Genomic DNA, 21,528 nt, shown 5'->3' on the forward strand with positions numbered 1-21,528 from the left:
CTGCAGATAAAATGACTGCCCCCCCATGCATTATCAAATTGTGCTTAAAGATATTTAGTATCACAAGTTTCAAGTTGTGTCTTGCACGACTGGTTTGCAGTTACTCTTATTTTATCCTTATGAAAAATGACAAAAACTGTCTAGGAACTACTTGACATCTTTAAGCATTTCAAAAGGCCTTCAGTTGAAGAGCCTCCTGATAGCAGATCTCCTACGATCCAGCAGAGAGGATTAACGCAATTCCTCTATACACCGCTCTGTTTATATAGGCTCCTCTGGCCCACAGTCGTGGTTTTATGAGGGAAGCAGCGTAGTATGAGCTGGAATGTCTCCAGACACAGCTGGTATTGTATAGGCAGAAGCGAGCAGACAACCATGAAAAACAGCAAGTAGATAGTGGGGGGAGGGTCAGCAAAGGCAGTCCCTCCGATCCCCTGCATATGGCCTGCGATGGAAGTGATTCAGAGGGCCTCTTCAGCCATCGAAGTCGCTGTGTCAAGAGATCATCAGTCATAACTCATCATGCCTCCCCATCTTTGTCTCGGGGCTTTGGACTTCTCGGGCATCCCATTGTTTAATTTTATTGTTTGCGAACACAGATTAGTTCCATTCAATTGCACCCTTACGTGAGAGAAGAAGATATGACCCCACAATGCAGTACTTTCCATACAAAAAAAAGGCCTTCAGAGCATGCATTACTTGTCTTTGTGGGACTTGTTTTTGTTGTCTCAGCCGTTGGCTAATCAATGGTTAAAGCCGACTAAGGTTTATTGTTACTGAGCTTATTAGGCGACGCTGCCACTGGGGCAAGCCTCCTCCCTCTCTCACATATAAATGACTGTTTTAAAGGCAGGTCATTGGCACTCCCCTCTTTACACTGCAGCACTCTGCTTTGGCTGCTGGGTGGACAAATATATTACTATTATTTTTAGAAACGGCATGTGACACATTTTGTCACATTTTTCATTCATTTTGCATATATATAGATATATATATATATATATATATATATATATATATATATATAGAGAGAGAGAGAGAGAGAGAGAGAGAGAGAGAGACAGACAGACTCCGTTAAAGGGGCAACATTCATGATTCAGAGTATTAATTTAGCATCAAACAACTATTGTCTTTGTAATAGTATAGTGAAGTAATGTCTACCTGAGGGGAGAATGGAGTCACTTTCCCTCTGTGTGTGCTGTAATCAGCACTTCTCTGTGCTATGTTTACATAGCAGGCTGCACGTGCCTTAAAGTGCATGTTAGTGCACGTGAGAGTGCCTCACTGGCTAGCTCACGAACGCCATTCTGCACTGCTCTCATACGGCGGTTACAGCTGAGTCTCCAGTTCCCCCTCAGGTAAACACTGTTAGCGCTTTTAGCTTTTTTGCTATAATGTCAGCGCTGTAACATGTTAGCTGCGAGCAACTAGCTCACCCGTCGCCATGTTGAGAGCCGTTGAAAGGCAATCAAAATGCTCCCAATCTTGTGTATAGCATCTTTACAAAAAAAGGTAAGTTCTGCAAGTTTAGTTTACTTAAAACGTTATAATATGCATGGTTAAATATCTAATTTATAACTAAAAGAATCATGGAGACCACTACTGTTCAACTGTTAGCACAAGGGGATAATGCAGTTGCTCTATGGAGGTGAACTACAACGTGTGTCCTTCATGTTCATGTGGGTTCAGAGAGAGAGAGAGAGGGAGAGAGAGAGAGAGAGAGAGAGAGAGAGAGAGAGAGAGAGAGAGAGTCAGATTCTCTTCACATCCAGCTGATCCATTCACATTTGTCTCTGTCTCTTACCTGCCTGCAGCACATGCTTCACCACTGTTCACCAATGGTTGTTTACAGGGCGGCTGCCCAGTCCCACCTGTTCCTGGTCTACAGGACTTAACCACCGCTGACCATTTGCATATACGTGTGTGTGTGTGTGTGTGTGTGTGTGTGTGTGTGTGTGTGTGTGTGTGTGTGTGTGTGTGTGTGTGTGTGTGTGTGTGTGTGGCAGAGAGAGTGAAGAAGATAAATGAACAAGTTGCCCTCCGTCAAAGAGGCTTTAGCTGAGGTCACCTTCACTTCATCCTGTCACACTCCCCTGAGGATTATACCAACGTCTCTTCAAGTAACCTCTGAGACGATTCTGTGCTCCCTTTATTCTTTTATTAAGCCAAACCTCATTCATTATTTATGCCACAAACACAAGAAAACATCCAGATTCTTTATATTATAACTTCTCTCTGTGGTGTTGTCCTCCCCTCCACAGTGTTCTTATGACTCGAGAGTAGAAAAGGAGGGAAAGGACAGCAACAGGCAGCAGCTGTGATGGAAGGGCTGCCCCGCACTCAACACAACAACAGCATTGTTATCTGAGACCTACCTAACGCCTTCTCCCCCCCTCTCTCCGCCATGCATATACAGTATCTTTACAGAGAGACCCCCGCAGAGGACTGCAGGACATTCTTTTGCAACATGATGATTTTCACGACCTGCAAAAACAGTTGTGCGGACAGAACAGAGAAAAAGTACAGTCAAAGTACAGCTTCGCAGTTCAGGTTTAAGCTAGTTTAAAGCAATAGATAACACATTTATCTTAGCAACCCTGCTCTTCCCTGCGCCTCAATTTCATAAATTAAAACAGATTAAGCTGTAAAGCAGACTCCATGGTGTGCTGTTGATCATTACATTACATTACATTACAGTCATTTAGCAGACGCTTTTATCCAAAGCGACTTACAATCAGTAGTACATATTATATATCATTCACCCATTCACACACTGATGACAGGCTACCATGCAAGGTGCCACCATCAGACTCTAACTAACATTCATGCAACATACAGAAATATGACTGTAATGTAATGAGTAATGTTTACCTGAACAGAGAATTAAGACACTCTCCCTCTGTGTGCGTTGTAGTGAGACCTTCTCCCTGCTTTGTTTACGCTATTAGCGCTGTTAGAACCGTTGATATTGTTTGCAGTGTTTGCCCTGTTAGCGCTGTTGATGTTATTTGCACTGTTAGAGCCGTTGTTGAGGTTTGCACTGTTTGCGATGTTAGCGCCGTTGATGATGGTTTCATTGTAAGCGCTGTTAGCACTGTTGATGTTGTTTGCACTGTTAGCGCCGTTGACGTTGTTTGCACTGTTAAAGCCGTTGTAGTTTGCAATGTTAGCGCTGTTGATGATGGTTTCATTGATGATGGTTTCATTGTATTCCATTCTCATGAGCAGGGAATTTTCATTCCGTGCTCATGAGAATGGAAAAGGCGCTGACAACACAAATAAAAAACAGATATATTGTCATAATATGTCTTTTACAGTGAGGCTGCCACTTCCTAGGCAGGCCATGTAACTATAGTACAGAGTTTCTATGTGTTTAAACTAGTATAAGTTTGCTGTCTTGGGACTTTGAACAGCACACAGCTTTCTTTAAACCATTGTGGTACTTGCACAAGGACATATGATAATCTGTCTTTTCAATACATCCACTGTAAGATAATGTTTATAACAGTGATATGTCATAAACCAGCCCTAAAAGGCCCGTCATATTTATTATGCAATAAGCAGTATTCCTTGTTCTGCAGTTTTTTTTCTGTATCACATATCTCTATCACTAACCACATCTGCCTCATGAAGAAGAGATACATTTTCATCCAACTTAGGCTATATTAACATTACAAACATTACATGGAAATATGAAGGACAGGACCCCAGCTCTGTATCTCCCCTTAAGCTCTAAACTATTGATACCTTGTGTACGTCCTTACTTTGCTGGGTTAAGTACTTAAAGACTATAAACAACCAGCAGAACTGGTTGCTATCATCAAGGTGTTTTACATTTCTACTAGGGAGGATGCTTCTGCTGATACTTCGCTAAAGCGTGTTGCTTTGAGTGCTAACAAGAGATGCAGGTATCTAATTCATGCGTTACCCACTCGTCCTTTTGTCTCGTCAAGTGGACCAGTGGGGTGAAGTAAACTCCCGGTGTCATTACCATGATAATACCGGCGAGCATCAGCATGTGACTTGGCCTAATTGTTTACACCTCTCTGCCCACAGGGAGCAGACTGAAAGCTTTTATTTGGATAAACTGGGTGAATCTGCGATTATCAAAGGGGGGATGGGCTGTTTGTTGCTGTTGCCAATTTTCAACCCACTTTTAGAAGATGGATGCATTTCTAAATTACACCTATTGGACCTTGACGTCTGTGACTACTGCATCTTACTCTTTTGTTTTTTCCCTCCTCACCCTTCTGAGAGTTTTGGTTTACTTTCAATAACAATTCTTGGAGAATTATCATTTTCAAATCTCATTGAATAAAAAAAGTCAGCTTTAAGTTTTTGTTGTGTGTTCTGTAAGTAAAGGAAATCATGGTGATCAAATCTTGCTGTAGCAAAGTTTTAAGAATCACTGGAACTTTTCCGAGCTGCCATGAAAGCATGCGGTAAAAAAACCTTCAAACATGTTCCCAATGAAATGTCTTGTGAATGGATGCCTCTTTGGTGGCCAACTACGAAAGCACAATACCAGCATAGTTTTATTTTGAAATTTGACCCGCATGTATTTGAGCATTTGTTAGCAATAAAATGTCACAGAGAGGTGGGAAATGGGTTGGAATGGGTACTCCAAACAAAAAATCTACCTTGGTGTGCTGACAATCTGCTGTCGAATGCGGCCTGGCAGGAAGGGTCAGTTTACTGTAAAACAGGTCTGTTTGTTTGATGGGTTTCACACCCGATGGAAGAGCTGGTCCGAAGGTCTTCAGAAAAGTTCAAAGATACCTTAAGAAGTAGTTTATTAACCGCTCTAGGAGAATATCAATAAAAAGAAGTGGTGACATATAACTTAATGGAATTACTTACAATCATATGGCATTTTTGACCAATTGGAGGTGAATTGGCTGAATGAAAAGCCAAATACAGTGTTTCCTTGCGGTTGTAAACTTATTGTTATTCTAGTTTTTTTATTATAAATAAATAAAAATGTCTTGGTGCACAATCACTGCCTCACTAAAAGGCAGAAAAAGAAATAAGGCGAAATTAAAAAGAGAATAAGAGTGTGCTGAGTTGCGGCAACCTACCATTGTTTTAACCTCATCCAGCAGGATACTGGGCCAAGTTTGAATTAAGAAAGATTCAGTGTTGTTGCCGTTGGGGCTGTTTAAAAGCACATCTTCCTTTATTCTCGCCTGATTAGCAATGCAAGTATAGATAAATGTTTAACTCAAGGAAGCTGATTTTGTTGAGAGCATGTTGCCTCCCTAATGTGATGTATTTCCTGCTAAAACAGGATGTTGGGCTGTCCAAAGGGGAGGGAGGGATCATTTAAAAATAAAAAGAGGAAAGGCATTTTTGTCTGTGCTGATCTTGCTGGTTTGATTTATCTGAAAATGTATGCTTATAATTCTGCATATCATGATGAACAGACTCATATCAAAACATGCAAAATATTTTAATAACACTATGATCAAAGCAAAAATAATAAACCAGTTTAGAGGATATTTATTGTCTTTGTTGAAATATAATGATGAAATAAACCAAGGTTAAAATAAAAAAAGGATTCTCGTTACAAAATGTATTAAATGTCCTCATGTTCAGCAAAATATAAAGAGAAATATTGAAGAAAAAAATATGCTAAATAAGTAAATATCTCACAACATGATAACAGGCATTTGTAAATACAGTCCACATAGAAGGGGAGTAAATTACATTAGCTTGTATTAACAGTTTTTTTATGAGCAGCTTAGGAAAGAAAAAAATTGCGAGAGAAAAACTATAATAACAAAATGTCGAATATATAGTGAGTCTTTTGGAGCAGTGCGTTAACTGTACCGGTAACTAGCACAGTGATCGATGTTGTAGTTTTCTCGGGGGCAAGAGGAGAAATAAGAGGGAGCACTGTCAGGGTAGTAGTGTCAAGAAGTACTACCCTGAGTAGCACTTATTGCATTCGTATTTGTTTACTGCACTTATCCTATTCGTAGTAGTTTGTAGCACTTATTATATTCGTATTAGTCTGTTGCAATTATTGTTCTCGTAGTAATCTGCCTCTGCACTATACTTTTGCTCTGGTTTATGCTTTAAGATGCTTGTTTAAGAAAGGAGATGCACTTATGACTTCTGGTGACTAGTAGTTCTCTTGAATACCTATGTTGAATACACTTATTGTAAGTCGCTTTGGATAAAAGCGTCTGCTAAATGACTGTAATGTAATGTAATGTAATCAACATAAGTGACTTTCTATGTCTCAAGGTAGCATGTGGTTTATTTTTTTGACTTTTTTGGAAAAAACATACTGGTGTGAACATAAAGCTCTGATTTAAAAGCAGACTCTGAAGTGAAATTTATGCAAAATGTATATATTCATGTGCGTACACAGCCCAGTCCCCAGGAAAATGTTGGCATTGTATGAACATACAAACACAGGACTTTCCCCGAGTAGACTGCTGTTCATGTCCCATGTGAAACTAAGAGTAAATGTTGTGTTCATGGTAGTTGGATATTGTTGTAGGGGCAGCTGTGGCGTAGTGGAGAGCAAGGTAGTTCTCCAATCAGAGGGTCGGTGGTTCGATACCCGGCTTCGGCAGTCGATGTGTCCTTGGGCAAGACACTTAACCCCAAGTTGCTCCCGAAGGCTTGCCATCGGTGTGGACTGGATGATGAATGTTAGTTAGAGTCTGATGGTGGCACCTTGATGGTAGCCTGTCATCAGTGTGTGAATGGGTGAATGATATGTAACTACTGACTGGATAAAAAAGCGTCTGCTAAATGACTGTAATGTAATGTAACATACAAACACAGGACTTTCCCCGAGTAGACTGCTGTTCATGTCCCATGTGAAACTAAGAGTAAATGTTGTGTTCATGGTAGTTGGATATTGTTGTCACATTGTTACGTCTCATTGTTACGTCTCATTCCTGAAATGTCTGAAAGGACTTGTTCCAATACACAAACACTGCAACTGTTTCCAACTGGAGTCATATTTGGACCCGGACGTCTGACAACACCGCCAGGTTTCTGCACACACACGTATCCTGTCGCCATTTTCCCCCCCAAGCTAAAATACAAAAGACTCGTCTGGGGGACGATCCTCTGCTAATAGCCCAACAACTACGTGTTATCACTCGTGTTAAACATGGGCTGCTTCTAACATAAATAACACACATACATCACTGGCCCGAGTAGCATTTTGGTAAGAAATATGAGCGGTTTCTGAGCGAGGTGGACGTCAGATTTAATGACAATGTTACAAGCAGATGGCTGCACGGAGAGACAAACGGCTCGCCGGGTGTTTGTTGAGTGACGTGTGACGCAGCCACAGGGGTACGAGCTCCAGATTTGAAAACCACTGGTTTGTCCAATCAGAGGGCAGCGGGGGCGGGACATAGCCCCGTCAATCATGCGGGAACTATAACGGTTTGAATAGGGAGGGAGGGGGAGAATCCAATCCGGTTTGAGCTAGTTCTTCTTCCAATGGAACATTACCGTCGCGCTGCGCTGTATTAGACTGTACTGGTACGCTTTATCCAGAATATATACCACTGTATTTTTCCTCCTGTATTGAGCAACATTAAGCTCTATTTTCTTTTTTAAAAAAAATAAACCACCCCACACAAACCAGCCATGCCTAAAAGGAGCAAAGTGAGTAGACCGACATCTTTCATGCATTCAGTAATACGGTGTTATTATTATATTATTATAATATTATAATTATAACCCCCCCACCCCCCAGCTATCCTCCGGCAGAGTTGTTACAAATGTTGCTTGTTTGTGTTCCGGGTAAACGTGGCTTCAGGACGGGAGTTTAGTTGGCGTGCAGCGGGTGTTTTGATCCTCCGCTGTCTCTCCTGCAGTGATTATCTGTGTGCATGCTTTTGCAGATCGCTGAGATATTGCAATTTTATATAAAATAACATTTACTTGCAGGGGAGGACAAAAGCGTCGACGTTGCTTTTTCCTGCAGAGAAAGTTGGCGGCATATTGATTGTTTCCTTTAAGGGGGGTCGTCCGATGGACACTAAACTTTCGGGAACGAATACTTTAATAATTAAGAGGCTTTAACGCTCGGCTTGCTTGTGAAATAATTATATTTTTTTATGATAATGTGTGAATTGTGTTCCCTAAACCCTCCGCGTACATGTGTTGTTTTTGTTAATGAATCGCCGCCATTGTTTTTCAGTGCGTTTCTTGGGAAGGCGGTCGTCGTGTCTGCTGTCTGTCTGTCGGCTCAGGCCAGTCGTAGGTTATGCAATGGCTCCTGTTGCTGGGGGGGTTCTAGTAGATTCTGCTACCAGATCGACAGAGTCGCTGCTGAGCATCTCGGAGTGACTCGTTTTCAAATTCGTGGCGGGAACCGGTCGCTACCCCGCTCGGTTTCGCTCCCTACACTGGCAGTCCCGTTTATTACCAATGAATGGATGTGTTTGCGGGGAGGCGGAGTCCGTTCCACACTCCACCCTCCTCCTCCTCCTCCGCCGGAGTTTACAGTACAGACAAATCACCTACGGGAGCCGGGAGAGCACTTCCACAGGCCGCTGTTTAAACTACAGTGTTGTGTTTAAAAACAGGTCAAACTTGCACTTCTACTTTTCTTATTGTTGTGTTGGCAAATGCACTTCCGCGTTGATTAGTTATGATATGTTTCTGAGTAATAGATGTGATTAATGTAAGCGGGTTAAGAAGTTAGTTATGAGCTCCATTGTTCCAAGATTTAGAACATATCTCAGCCAATCATAGCGGTTGGTGTAACCTAAATCATGTATGAGGCTAGCTGCTCATCCATAGGCTAATGTTCTCTCTGGAAACGCCCACTTTTGAGTTACATAACTAATACTTAAAGCCCAGGAACTTACCCCCACCCCACCAATTGAGCTCACCAAAGGCACATTCAAAATGCAGGAAAATTCTATAATTTGATTTATTTTCTTTTGTTGTCTCTCACAGGCAGGAGCAGAACCAGTTGTGAGTAATAATTAACCATATTGTTTTTAAACATACCTGTGATTTTTAAAAACTAAACAGTTAGTCTGTGCACCCACCAGGGGTCAGTAACACCCCATTAGTGAGAGACATTGGCTGATGTGTTAAAAGTAATCATCTTGTCTGTTTACTCTCTGTGCAGGCCAAGAGGAGATCTCTCAGGTTGAGTGAAGTAAGTACAAACAAGCCCACACTGTTGCAGACTACATGCAAGCCGTTAACCAGCATTCTCAGGGCTGACCATTCATTTTTTTTGTCCCCACAGAAACCTGCACCTGCAAAGGCAGAGGCAAAACCAAAGCCAAAGGTCAGTCTTTGTTTTGATTACCTCTGATTAGACTAATTTATTAGACTGTTGACAAAGTGACTAATAAGGTGAATATTCTTGTTTGCAGAAGGGACCTGCTAAGCCTAAGAAAGCCAAGGAGGTGGAGAAGGCCAAGCCTGAGGAGAAAGCACCAGAGGCCCCTGCTGAGAACGGCGAAGCCAAAGCTGAGGAAGAGGTAAGGGTCAGGGCATCAAATATAAACATGCAAAACCCAACTGATCTCCGTGGTGATTAAACTTAAACGCTAAAAAATGTTTCGTTTTTCCCAGGCACCGGCTACAGAAGAAGCTGATGAAAAAGATGATGCGGCAGAATAACACCTCTCACACCACATCTTTTACCAGTGCTCCCTGTACCTCTTTTCTTGTACAATTCAGGGGAATATTTTTATCAACTATTTTCTAAATACAGGTTTTTTAGTAGTTTGATTGTAGAGAACACTTTTTTTTAATGAAAGAAAAAAAGTCAATTTGGAGACGGGAATTTCGTCGCATCCCACAATTTTGCATCGCCACAAAAAAATTGCGGTCGTTGTTGTTACTGTCAGTGGATTTCATTTCAGTTTTAAATGTGAAGGAGGGGAGGGTGCAGGACAGGTTACCGCGTCGACGCTCACGCACGGCGTTCACAGGAGCTGGGGCAACAACCGGAGGATCTTGTCCACGTGGATTACATTCCATATGCTTTATAAGGGACAGTGTATGTAATCTGTGCCGGGGTGGGGATGGACAAAGTCACAGGGCAACTCATTGTTTTATTGTTTATAATGAAGAACAGTGTTTTAGAATGTTTGTAAGCTTCGTTCCTCTGTGTTAACTCTTGTACTCATGCAGTTTTCTTAATGAATCTGATCAATAAAGCTAAAATCCCTAGTACTGGAGCTCTCCTTATCAGAACTGTGCATCGCGTGTGTTGGTTGTGTCTCTGTTCTGTGATAGCATCGCAATAAATTTGTATAGCTGCTGTGAAAAAAAAGGTTTTCAATCTTTCTATATGCAGTGTGTAATGGTACATTGTAAGGATGGTAAAAATGGAATTTGTTTTCTTAGCCAGGATTATGAGGCGTGTAACCATAAAAATTTACAAATTGAGATTGGCATCTTAAAGGCCAACCAACAAACTGTACATTTATTTGAGATGTCAAATGCATACCAGCAGTAGCAATATTCATGTGGGTTTTAGATATCTGTATCCAGTACAAGTGTGCAGTTTATTTTGATTTGTTTATAGATGTACCTGTGTAATGATTGTTATCAACAAACCAATAAAACTCGGTTGGTAGTTGTTGCGCTCTTTCATTGTGAGGGGTTGGTTAATGATCGTGGTTGCCGATGGAGGACTGTAGAAACATTGCAGTTACTGTTCTAAAGGCAAAACCTAAAAGGTTAAAGGAGAAAAATTGAGAAATCTTGCTAATTCAGCTTTGTAAATAATACTATGTACTAAAAAAATTGCGTGCTAGATCCACTGCAGGATTCTGAAGTGATATTGATTTTATAAGTGGTAAGTCACTAGTTTGGTCAAGGCACCAAAAGTACAACAAGTTGGGAATTGTTAGTATATCATTCAACATTTGGGTCAAGGTATAAAAGCCAATGTGCATGCAAGGTGAAGAGGACGGGTTAAAGATCAGTGCACAGAGTGGCACTTACTAGAGGACTAAAATAGAGATGCAAAATCACAATAGTAGCAGAAACACGTGTATTGTTTAACTCCGCCCGTAAAACCATTTAGAGCAGGGGTGGGCAATTATTTTTCCCAGGGGGCCAAATGAGCAACTGAAAATATTTTGGAGGGCCGGGCCAAAATGCCGAACTCAATTATGCATAATATACATTTTATTTCTATATAAAAAGCAGTAAATGGCATTGTTTTGACCGCTGGTAAGAGTGTATGTTATTATTTGGCAATTAAAAGGTGAGGTTAGCTTTCAAAAATATCATTTATTCAAATAGAATTTCCAAAATGTGAAACATTTGACTCATTTTCACATTAACATTTCATTTTCACATTAACATTCACATTAATAACAAAGGGCAAAATAAACAAGACATGTCACTGAACTGTGTAACTGTGTAAAGAAAAGTGTCCCAGTTTTGTAGCCTTTTTCACTTTACATGCCTATATTAAACATTTAATGTTTTCAGAACTGTGCAAAAAAAAAGAAAAAGATCAAGTGTCCCATTTCACTTGTTATATTTCCACATTTTAGTGTTCTTCAGTTCTTTTTTTTGCATTCAGTGTGAGAAATCCAGTCTCTGTTGAGCTTTAACAAGCCCATCAAAGTCAGGTTGAATGTCTGAGGTGGAGATGTTCATCAGTGAGGGAGGATCTGTACCTGGATTTGGTAAACTTCATGACTGAGAATGTCTGTTCACATACGTAGGTGGATCCAAAGAGAACCAACATGGCTTTACAGATCATAGGGACATTCTACATTTTAGAATGTCCCTATGATCTGTAAAGCCACTGGTTTTACAAACTATCCCAATAAAAACAGACGAAGAAGAGTTTCAGCACCACGGACAGCTCCTGTGGGGGCCGTTGGTCTATCAGCCCGTTTTACCCCTGCAGTTTTACTTTTACAAATTTCGTTTTCACAAAAAAATATATATTTACTTTCCCTGTTAGTAAACAAACCGATAACGTGCGCCCTGACGTCACTCTGACGCGGAAGCGATGGCGCCTTCTCTTCCGCCCTGACGTCACTCTGACGCGGAAGCGATGGCGCCTTCTCTTCCGGGTCCGCCGTGATTGGTCGGCGGAAAAAGGTTACCCCGGAAGTACGTAGAGGATTCACTGCTTTTCTGCTTAGCGGTGAAGCTGTCAGATGGGTTTGTTTTCCGTTATCATACATTTCACAAACACGGCACACCTTGTTTCACTCAAGATTTTAAGCATTGCAACTACTAAAACAATTGCTTCTAATGCTAACATGCTAACTGTCTGCAAGTACAGCTAATGAAAAAACCCCATGAAGAGATCCCTTCCTAATGCTTCAAGTGATGGGTGATTAAATGTCTTTGATACAGCTAATATTATGATTCAGCAGTCAAATATTGACTGTTATTATAAGTAGTCTTATTATATGAATCATTTATGTCATATACATTGAATGTGTTGTATAGTATGTGTATTTATTGTCTGTGTAGTTGTATAGTATGTGTATTTATTGTCTGTGTAGTTGTATAGTATGTGTATTTATTGTCTGTGTAGTTGTATAGTATGTGTATTTATTGTCTGTGTAGTTGTATAGTATGTGTATTTATTGTCTGTGTAGTTGTATTTATGTGTATTTATTGTCTGTGTAGTTGTATAGTATGTGTATTTATTGTCTGTGTAGTTGTATAGTATGTGTATTTATTGTCTGTGTAGTTGTGTAGTTGAGCTGCTGTGTACACTGTGTCTGAATTTCCCCCATGGGGATCAATAAAGGAATATAATAATCTCTGTTATGCTGTTCATTCTGTACACATGACATCTATTGCATTCTGTCCATCCTGGGAGAAGGATCCCTCCTCTGTCGTTCTCCCAGAGGTTTCTTCCTTTTTTCTCCCTGTTAAAGGGGTTTTTAGGGGAGTTTTTCCTGTGCCGATGTGAGGGAAGGACAGAGGATGTCTAAGGACAGAGGATGTGCACAGATTGTAAAGCCCTCTGAGGCAAATTTGTAATTTGTGATTCTGGGCTATACAAAATAAACTGAATTGAATTGAAAAAATATATTGCCTCTCTCCCACAGTTAGTCTGTTCTTTCAAAATAAATCTCTCTTTGTGGAGAGGAGTGTTTCCCTGCAGAGCTGCAGTGGAATGAAGATTCAAAATAAGACAAACCTTCGCAGTAAAGAAGATGGAACTTTCAAAATACTCACATCAGTTGTGCATTTTTGCATATGACAAGGACTTAATTTTTTCCCCTCCCCCTTTACTTAAATTGGAAATTGCATGAGGACGGATCTTTTCACAACCAGAGATGTTCCCAATGTCCTCATGGGAATGTGCAGGGGCATAAATATAAAATCCTTCGGACTTGACTTCTGCCAGCAATACTATAAGCCATTTTGAAAATACTACTGAGAAATTATGCCATTTGCTCAAAAAGGCAAACCCACCTCCATCATGGTTTTCTTTTTATTGGTAAAATAGTCTATATAAGAATAATATGCGTATTCTACATAAACCATAAAAAAAATATAAATAAGCTATAGAAAATACTCAATTAAATGAATTATTTCTTTGGTATTTTTGTCATATACAGATTTGCAATGATGATTGCAAATCTGTCTGGTGGGTATGGCGATAGTGTCCAATGTTAAGTCTCTATTTGATCATGTGACGAAACGATAAGATATGTGGCTGCTAGTTCAGGCGCGTAATCTGTCGAGCTGAGCAAACAGTCTTGCCTTTAAAACATGGCTGTGGCAAGAAAAGATAAGAGGAAAGAACAGGAAGAAAAGTAGCAAAGGTGTGCCTGTGTGCTTCGTAACTAGTAGCTAGTGTTTACTGGGGCTCGTACTGGGCATATGGGTATTGTTTTAAGACAGACTTGAACAAAAAAGTACACCTATCCTTTAGGCATAGGTGTGACATGGGCAGAGGTGTGACATGGGCAGACATTCTCTTCTCAGCTTTGGGAAGGCGTTTTTCAGAATTGGCTGAATCAAGAGACAGAATCTCACAGCAAGGTGTCATGTGATACTTTTAACCACTGCCAGATAAATCAAACAAAGTAGACTTCACATTTATTAGATGTTCATGGTACAATCACTGGTAATTAGAGTTGACAAAAGTCACAGATTTTTTTGAGATGAGAAAGTTAACGGTATACAATCTAGTGTTGTAACTTCTGTACGCAACCACAGTGGCAGTGATGAAACACCTGTCCTTTGATTTTCAGCTCTCTTTATATACACATGATCACAAAAGCTGACATGGCCCAAAAAGTCGACATCAGTGTCATTCTGGATCATGTAGCACACTACTGTGTATAAAAATAACATGCTCTCCTATTACTTCATTTCAGTGAAATAATGTGCCTTTTACAGTTTTGAACATGACACATGCTACTACATTGGTGCAAATCCCTAGACAAATAATAGTCTAGAATATACTGGCCCATCAGTAAACATTCAACAGGTTACATTGAAATGACCTCCACTGAAGGCAAGATATGAGCAGCAGCACGCATCCACTTTATCTCAACAAAATCCACTCAAACGTTTGCACCTTCATGTCCATGTTCTCATTAGTATACAGCCATCTTAAATGTCACCAAATGAAAACGGACTCAAGGATTAATTGGAAGCAATGAACAGGACCTGTGTATAGGAGTTATTAGCAGAAAGGATATATACTAATTATGTTTTCATTACTGTACAGCCACCTGAAATAAGAGTCATTCATTAGATCAGAACGAGCCCTTTATATCTTGTTGTGTTTCTACAGTAGCCAAGACAGGACAAACCAAACACTGGCTCCTGCATTTTTTCATAACCTACAGGCCACCGTAGTTATCTGAAAGGCTTTTGTAAAGGGAGGAGTGAGTGGCGGGTTGTTCAGGATGCAATCTGCAACTTCACTACTAGATGCCACTGAATCCTACACACTGCTCCTTCAAAATCTAAGCTTGTGATGAACAGATACCATTTGCCATCTTTGTGTTGTTGAATTAGGGATGCACCAATCCGACTTTTTCAGTCCCGATAAATCAATCCAATACCAGTGTTTAATTAATAAGCTGTACGTCTCACCGTGTGGAAGAGGCTGAGATCATTCTTTATGTGCAAGGCACCACCAGGCTTGACTTAAACATTGCTTTGTAAGACAAAAAAAACTAATAAATACAGAGATATAAATGTACTGAATTGTTATTTTTTACCATTATTAATTTAAATAATAGTATCCAATACCAGACCGTCCTATAGTCCCATTTATCCAGCTATTTGAGTCAGTATCAGACCTATATCTGATATTGGTGCATCACTAGGTATAATATGAGGAAACATCTGTGTGTGACAAAAGCACCTGATTGTGAATCTAAAGTTTTTTTTGTGAGATTCGTCTGTGCAACAGTAGTTTGTTTGGTCTAGTTGGCGTTGTATTAATGTGCAGTATTCTGTATAAAGAGTCGTCAACATTGCAAGAGCTCTGTCCGTCTGGTCATGTGACAAGACGTCAGCGGCTGGCTCACTTCAGGAAGACACATCAGTCAGTTTTCTCTGCGATCCGTCCCATTTTGGTGCGCATGTTACGCGCCAGGAAGAAGCCAACGGTGGCGATAGCCATTATCACCTCGGCGACCCAGAAGGCCATGTCCCAGCTGTGTTGCTTGGCGATGGTGCTAAAGGGAAGGCCCGCCATAAAAGCCCCAACTGTAACAAAAGGAAAGCTTGTTTGGTAATGCAAACGTGTAAATGCTGGAATACTACAGTGAGTGATACAGGTGTTTCTGGTGGTTCATTTGAATTCACCATTAGCCATCAGAGCTACGACAGCGTGAGAGGTTCCACAAAAATTAGAAGGAGCACTTTCACTGGCTATCACCCCGAACAAGGCGATTGGTCCATAGGAAGAAAATCCAAACATAGCACCGAGGAACAGGATCCAGATCTGTGCGCGACGATGAAAAAAACACAGTGCTCTCAAAATGATTTCCTAAGATTCAGTACAGCACATTTTTTATACCCACAAAATCCACAACCTTTTTGAACATACCTCTTTTTCTGATACACCAATGAGGACAGAGACAGGATGAAGGATTTGGACCCAAAGAGGAGCCTCCTGTGCAAACACAACAGGCTCCTGTGATACATGTCCACTTCCAGCATTTTAGAAAGTAAATAAAGGAAATTAAGTCGCAATTACCTTTGGCATTTCAGGAGTGATGGTGACTCTGAAGAGGTACATGGACACGTACATGCCGGCCATCATGAAAAGGAGCAGGCCGTGGCGAGGGTTGCCATGGGTGCCCAGGCCTTTCTGGAGGAAGTCAAAGAGAGGGCAGTTTTGAACCCTGCTCAATAATCCCTGTCATATTTGCCTGATCGATCCAATACCCGTTACTCACCCGAGCTACGGCTCGATCAGAGAGGAACCCTGCTGCAAGGCTGCCCGCGAAACCTCCCACTTCCAAGGCACTCATGTAGGTGCTCCCTGTGGGAAACACAACAGCTGATGTCAGCACCCCTAACCAGTCGGATGATGTGCAAACCAGTGAGAAGGGCATACCCATGAGAACAGTCTGGCCTTTCTCCTGCATGAGGAACAGCTGTCCCCAGTCAGTGGCAGCCGTCTTCACCCCGAACACCACCAAGTAGCCCAGAGACAGCACCCACAGGAAAGGGGAGAGGAGGAACTCACTCAGGGTGCTCTCACTGTTGCCTGGAGGAGGAGATAAGTACAAATGCTCAAATGAACCAGAGATCAGCAATGAGTCCTTATACATGCAGCACAGTAATCAGTCAGTGTACTGGTATGTGTGGATTATAAAACTATTGTAATAACTTACTCTACACAGCATGCCTGTGATACTCAACTTGCATTAACAACTTAAGTGCAATTGCAGCTGTTAAATGCTTTCATAAGGGCCTAGTGTCAACATGGTGCCATGTTCATTTAGCTAGTTGAGAAGTTAAGTTCTAAGTCAGTTCATTTAAAAATAAACAATTAGAATAAAATATGAGTTATGTACTTTTTTTAATGTTTATTCATTTTATCTGTAAAATGTCATGAATGTTTGTTTAGTTTAAGCAAGTTGAGTATCTCTGCCCAGACTAATCTAAATCAGGAGTATATCTATGGAGTGTGTCCTGCAGTTATCTAACTCCAACTTTGGTGATGTTGGTATATGACTGCTTACACTGTTCATCAGTTCTGAAAAGATCTACTCTCAGACAGATCTGTTAAAAACTCTATATATGTCCAGCCATCCACACAGCCATCTTCTGCTAACAACAGAGTCAGGATTGAAAAATTAAACTGTCACATAATTATATTTATGATATGTTCAGTGAAATGTAGGTGAGGGGAACGCTCAAGATTACTCAAATAAAAGTCTTAAAGTCCCTGCCCAAATTTCCACAATGTCACAGATCAGGGAGGGATGGATTGGGTAACTTATATTTAACTATGTACACAAAATTAGAGAACAGTTGTTATTGATGAGGTACTAACTGCTCTGCCTGCATGTAGGAGGATATTATTGAAGGATCAAAATCAATGACCCCCTCTGCCTGATCTGCATAGTGATTAACAGTTTAGGGTTTACAGCTGTGACTGTGTATGTAGCTGTAATCCATACAGGCATATGACATGACTGCAAATATAGCGTCGTGGAGTTGGGTTAGACCAACTGTTGGGATGTTAATAGCTAATATGGGACCATGTGACTGTAATAGTTTGAGGCAACCATCCTCGGCCACACAGGAAGTGGCCTCTGTTAAACCTACCTCCCTTAGCCCCCTTCTTGGCCACTGCCTCCATGCTGGGCAGGCCCACGTCCTTTGGCTCGTTCTTTATGAACACCACACAAACAAATGAGAAGGAGGCGCAGACGATCCCCGACATGGCCAGGATAGTCCTCCAGTCGTAGTACTGCAGGAGCACCGTCACCAGGATCGGACCCAGACTCCCGGCCAGATTCATACTGCAGGACAGCACGGACCACCATGTTCCAAACTGGGAGGGCTCAAACCACTGAGAGACACAAGGAGAAAGCAAAGCAGAGGATGCAGACTTATTTAAATGTTTTAATTTTGATATGTATGTTTACAACTATTATATACTGTACATATTGTCTGCTATTTTCCATGCTCCACGTTCATGAAGCAATCCACAGGTTATGGTCAAAACCACGCTGATTCACATCATTTTTTATCTCGCCATGAGAATCGTGCATTCACTCGCATTTATGCGTTTGTGAGTGATTGTGCACCTCTGTGTCTGTCCACGGCTAATCTCACATTCTACTACAGCAAACTGCATAATATTCTGGGTGCCCTGTTATGGCTGCATGCTCAAGGACCTCTTGGGATTTAAGGGGACTCACATGTTCCCAGAACACCTTTAATTGCCTGTTTTAACACTCCTCATTCTCTACTCTTAACCGGCTCACCGCTGGTAGGGGTCGCAAGTGATAACACAGCTGAGCGAATCTCGGATACCTCAGCTGCTACTCTGCAGCCAGTGATACAGTGGAGGAAAACCGTAGACTTTATGTCTATGGAGAAAACAGCTTCACTTTTATTGTTGTGACCGGTGTGGCTAACATCTAACGGAACTACACAGAGATACAGTTAATCAGGGCCTTTTTATCAACCTATTGTTTTCATACATATCATCAAAAAATAGACTTTTCCAAATTGAAAAAAAAAAAAAAAAATTGTACAGATTTTTCTTTTATTCAACTGCTGCAGGATAAAATGGCATCAGAACCACACACACTCATGATGTAACACAGCTGAAGGCAGCTATAGGCATTCCTCACCCAGCATACCCAACAGAGTAACTAGTAACTTGAGAACTTGGCAAATACTTAAGAACAACCCCCAGGCTGAATCAACACCATGTTTATCTGCAGTGTGCCGATGTTAACTAGGCTCTGTGGAACAGGAGCTACAGAAACGGTGGCAAACTGGTGAAGACTTGGAGCTTTCCTAGCATACAGTAGTTAACCCTCTTTAGACAAGGGGAAAACCTATGGTCAAAGTTTTTTTCTTTCAGAAAGATCTGCTGAGGATCTTCTATAAATACTTTCTCCTGTAATCTGATCCCCTTCAGCACGCAGAACACATGCCAAAGCCTATTTATTCCTTCACCTATAGAGCACTGCTACTTTTAAGGCTGCTTCTCAGGAGCCTTGGGTTGACCCTGAGCGCAGAGCAGCAGAATGAGTCGGGGTTTGCTCAAAGAGCATGTGTGTCAGAGTCCTCCCTGCAATGTGAGCCATTTACTAGAGCTTTATGATCCAAAAAGCTGGTTGTGAATTAGGCCTTTGCAGTTTGTTAGGTGAACCTGTAATTTCTCAAACTATCAATGCTTTGGCAATTATCACCACCACTCACCCTCTCTCTCACAGTAGAAAGAGAAAACATAACTGGCAGCAGGTGGTTCCCACACTCTGGGTTTACATCTTTTCAACCAGCTGCCCGGAATAAATTGCAGGTGTCCCATACTGCCCTGGGCTTCGAGAGCGGGACTTCCGTTTGCCATGAAAGTTCCACTGAGTAAGAGGATCTGTGTCGCATGAAGTGGCAGACGGTGCGGTATTACCTTGCGCAGCACTTTCCCACACGGAGGCCAGCCGCAGCCTTGTCCCAGGCCGTTGATGAACCAGAGCAGGGAGAACATGGGGACGGTGGAGGACCAGGAGAAGGCCACGTTGATGCCACCCACCAGGAAGAGGCCGATGGAGAAGAGCCAGCGGGCACTGATCTGGTCAGACAGCACGCCACTGATGAACTTACTGATGGCGTAGGCCATGGTCTGGCTGCTGGTAATCAGACCTGCAGGGACACAATGAAGGTTACTGTTAAAAGCAATGTACCAAGAGAGAGACTGTAGATTTGTACCAAAGATGGATGAGACTTGAGTCATTTCCCTGCTTAAAAACCAGTAAGACCTCAACAGACACTAAGCACAGCAAAGTGTTGTATTAGACATTGCACATACTGCATGCTAATGCCTTTGCACTGTTCTTGGATAGCAAGGTAAATAAACCAGATTTAGGCATTATTGTACAATGTTTTTGTCAAACAACAGCCTCATTACATACTCAATCATTGCTTAACCTAATATGAGTTAACCAAACAAACAAAAAAAACACGCTACTGTCTCACCCAAGTCATCTTTGTCCAGTTCGATCTCCTCCATCACGGAGGGCATGACAAAGGAGAAGGTCTTCCTGTTGAAGAAGTACAGCGAGTAGCCTATAAACATGGAGAAGAAGATGGCTGCGCGATAATAGCCGTAGCCTGTGGCCCCCATGGTTGCACTTGGTTCCAAAAACACAGACGCACAACTTCAGGTTGAAAAAAAAAAACTATTGTTATTTCCTCTGAGTCTTTTGTTCAGTAGAGTCTTGTTTATGGGTCCAATCAAGCTGAGAGCACCAATGGGACTGTCCTCAGTAAAAAAGTAGACACTATCAACTTCTTGTTTGCACTGGGACAGAGACTAGACGCAGCATTGGCTAGGTGGCGCTGATTAAATATTTTCCATGAGGACGAACGCTCTTGACAGCTCTCTTCTTGCAGGCTGGACGCTGTCTGTCATATGTGTGAGGCTGCTGCTTGTAGAATGAGGATGGAGGGAGGGAAACCTTACACCGGCCTGAAAAATGAAAACAGCATTATAAATAACAGAAATACTTACCACTGGTCATACTGGAATGGCAGATATCTAACACATCGACACTTAAGTTTGAACTGGCAGATACAAGAGCATGTATTATTATGTTTGGACACAACACCACAACAGAGGGACTTGATGCTGGATGTATGAATGAATGGGTAGCCGCAAGTCTCCATGAATAAACAGAACAAACTTTCTTCTCACAGCTGTTTGTTAGTCAGTTGACCCCCAGCAGCCACTTTGCTATTTACAACCCGGGTTCAGGATAAAGAGACATTCCTCCTGTCTGTTTGTGGGGGTCTCCAGTCAGCAACCCCGAAGATATCTGGTGCCCAATTGGGAACTCACATAACCTACAGCCTCTCATATTTAAATATAAGGCTCTAAAATGGCCTGTAAGTGTATCCAGTCATGAATCAATGTGTCCCACTAACACCATACACTGCATGTACACACTCACAGACAGAGGCCCGAGACAGACAGGACCCTTTGATACAAACATACCCACAGTTAGTTAACCTTACTCCTTTTATCCGAGTGTCCTTCAGGGCTTTAACGTCACTGAACGCGACATAAAGCCAGACGCATCGCCGGTAAGCGAATGAGGGAATCCTTTAAAACGCTGGTTTCCTTTCATCCGCGTCCCTCTTGCAGATACCATCCATGCAACAGAAAGAAAAAGAGAAAAAGACGACGAGCGTTCATGCATCAGTGGCTCATGGGTTGCGTCACCGTGACACACTGTGACACACTACCGCACACCACCGCATGTCCTGGTGCTATTATACCATCTGTTATGTAGAGCAGTGGTTCTCAAAGGGGGGCAGTGAAGGCACTCCAGGGGGTAAGTGAGATTTTTTTAAAAATATATATATTTA

At 41.6% G+C, this 21,528-nt stretch overlaps 2 protein-coding genes across 3 annotated transcripts; one reads left to right on the plus strand and one right to left on the minus strand.

Annotated features, from left to right (window-relative positions):
- The first annotated feature begins 7,422 nt into the window (after positions 1 to 7,422).
- On the plus strand, positions 7,423 to 10,588 carry hmgn1b (high mobility group nucleosome binding domain 1b). Its single transcript, XM_054626012.1, has 6 exons — positions 7,423 to 7,638; positions 8,941 to 8,958; positions 9,119 to 9,148; positions 9,242 to 9,283; positions 9,372 to 9,479; positions 9,574 to 10,588. Exons 1-6 carry the CDS (start codon positions 7,621 to 7,623, stop codon positions 9,619 to 9,621), a joined length of 264 nt encoding a protein of 87 aa, XP_054481987.1. The 5' UTR covers positions 7,423 to 7,620; the 3' UTR covers positions 9,622 to 10,588.
- Positions 10,589 to 15,244: 4,656 nt separating this feature from the next.
- Positions 15,245 to 20,284, minus strand: slc37a4b (solute carrier family 37 member 4b). Of its 2 annotated transcripts, XM_054625300.1 has the most exons (9): positions 20,137 to 20,284; positions 19,571 to 19,803; positions 17,749 to 17,995; positions 16,529 to 16,681; positions 16,368 to 16,453; positions 16,166 to 16,279; positions 16,016 to 16,081; positions 15,772 to 15,910; positions 15,245 to 15,672 (listed from the first exon to the last, which is right to left on the minus strand). In XM_054625300.1, the coding sequence occupies exons 1-9, from the start codon at positions 20,282 to 20,284 to the stop codon at positions 15,506 to 15,508; spliced, it is 1,353 nt and encodes a 450-aa protein (XP_054481275.1). In that variant the 3' UTR covers positions 15,245 to 15,505. The 2 variants fall into 2 exon arrangements, with proteins under 2 accessions (XP_054481275.1, XP_054481276.1); XM_054625301.1 differs by lacking the exon at positions 16,016 to 16,081.
- Positions 20,285 to 21,528: the final 1,244 nt, after the last annotated feature.

Source organism: Anoplopoma fimbria, chromosome 24 (genome assembly GCF_027596085.1).
Source record: "Anoplopoma fimbria isolate UVic2021 breed Golden Eagle Sablefish chromosome 24, Afim_UVic_2022, whole genome shotgun sequence".
Taxonomy (NCBI): Eukaryota; Metazoa; Chordata; class Actinopteri; order Perciformes; family Anoplopomatidae; genus Anoplopoma; species Anoplopoma fimbria.

Coding starts and splice junctions, on each gene's coding strand:
- hmgn1b (XM_054626012.1), top strand. Junction 9,284..9,371: donor AGGCAAAACCAAAGCCAAAG/GTCAGTCTTTGT, acceptor TCTTGTTTGCAG/AAGGGACCTGCTAAGCCTAA. Junction 9,480..9,573: donor AAGCCAAAGCTGAGGAAGAG/GTAAGGGTCAGG, acceptor CGTTTTTCCCAG/GCACCGGCTACAGAAGAAGC.
- slc37a4b (XM_054625300.1), bottom strand. CDS start 20,284: ATGGGGGCCACAGGCTACGGCTATTATCGCGCAGCCATCTTCTTCTCC. Junction 16,280..16,367: donor CTGATCGAGCCGTAGCTCGG/GTGAGTAACGGG, acceptor GACTTCCTCCAG/AAAGGCCTGGGCACCCATGG. Junction 15,673..15,771: donor CGTAGCTCTGATGGCTAATG/GTGAATTCAAAT, acceptor CTTTTGTTACAG/TTGGGGCTTTTATGGCGGGC.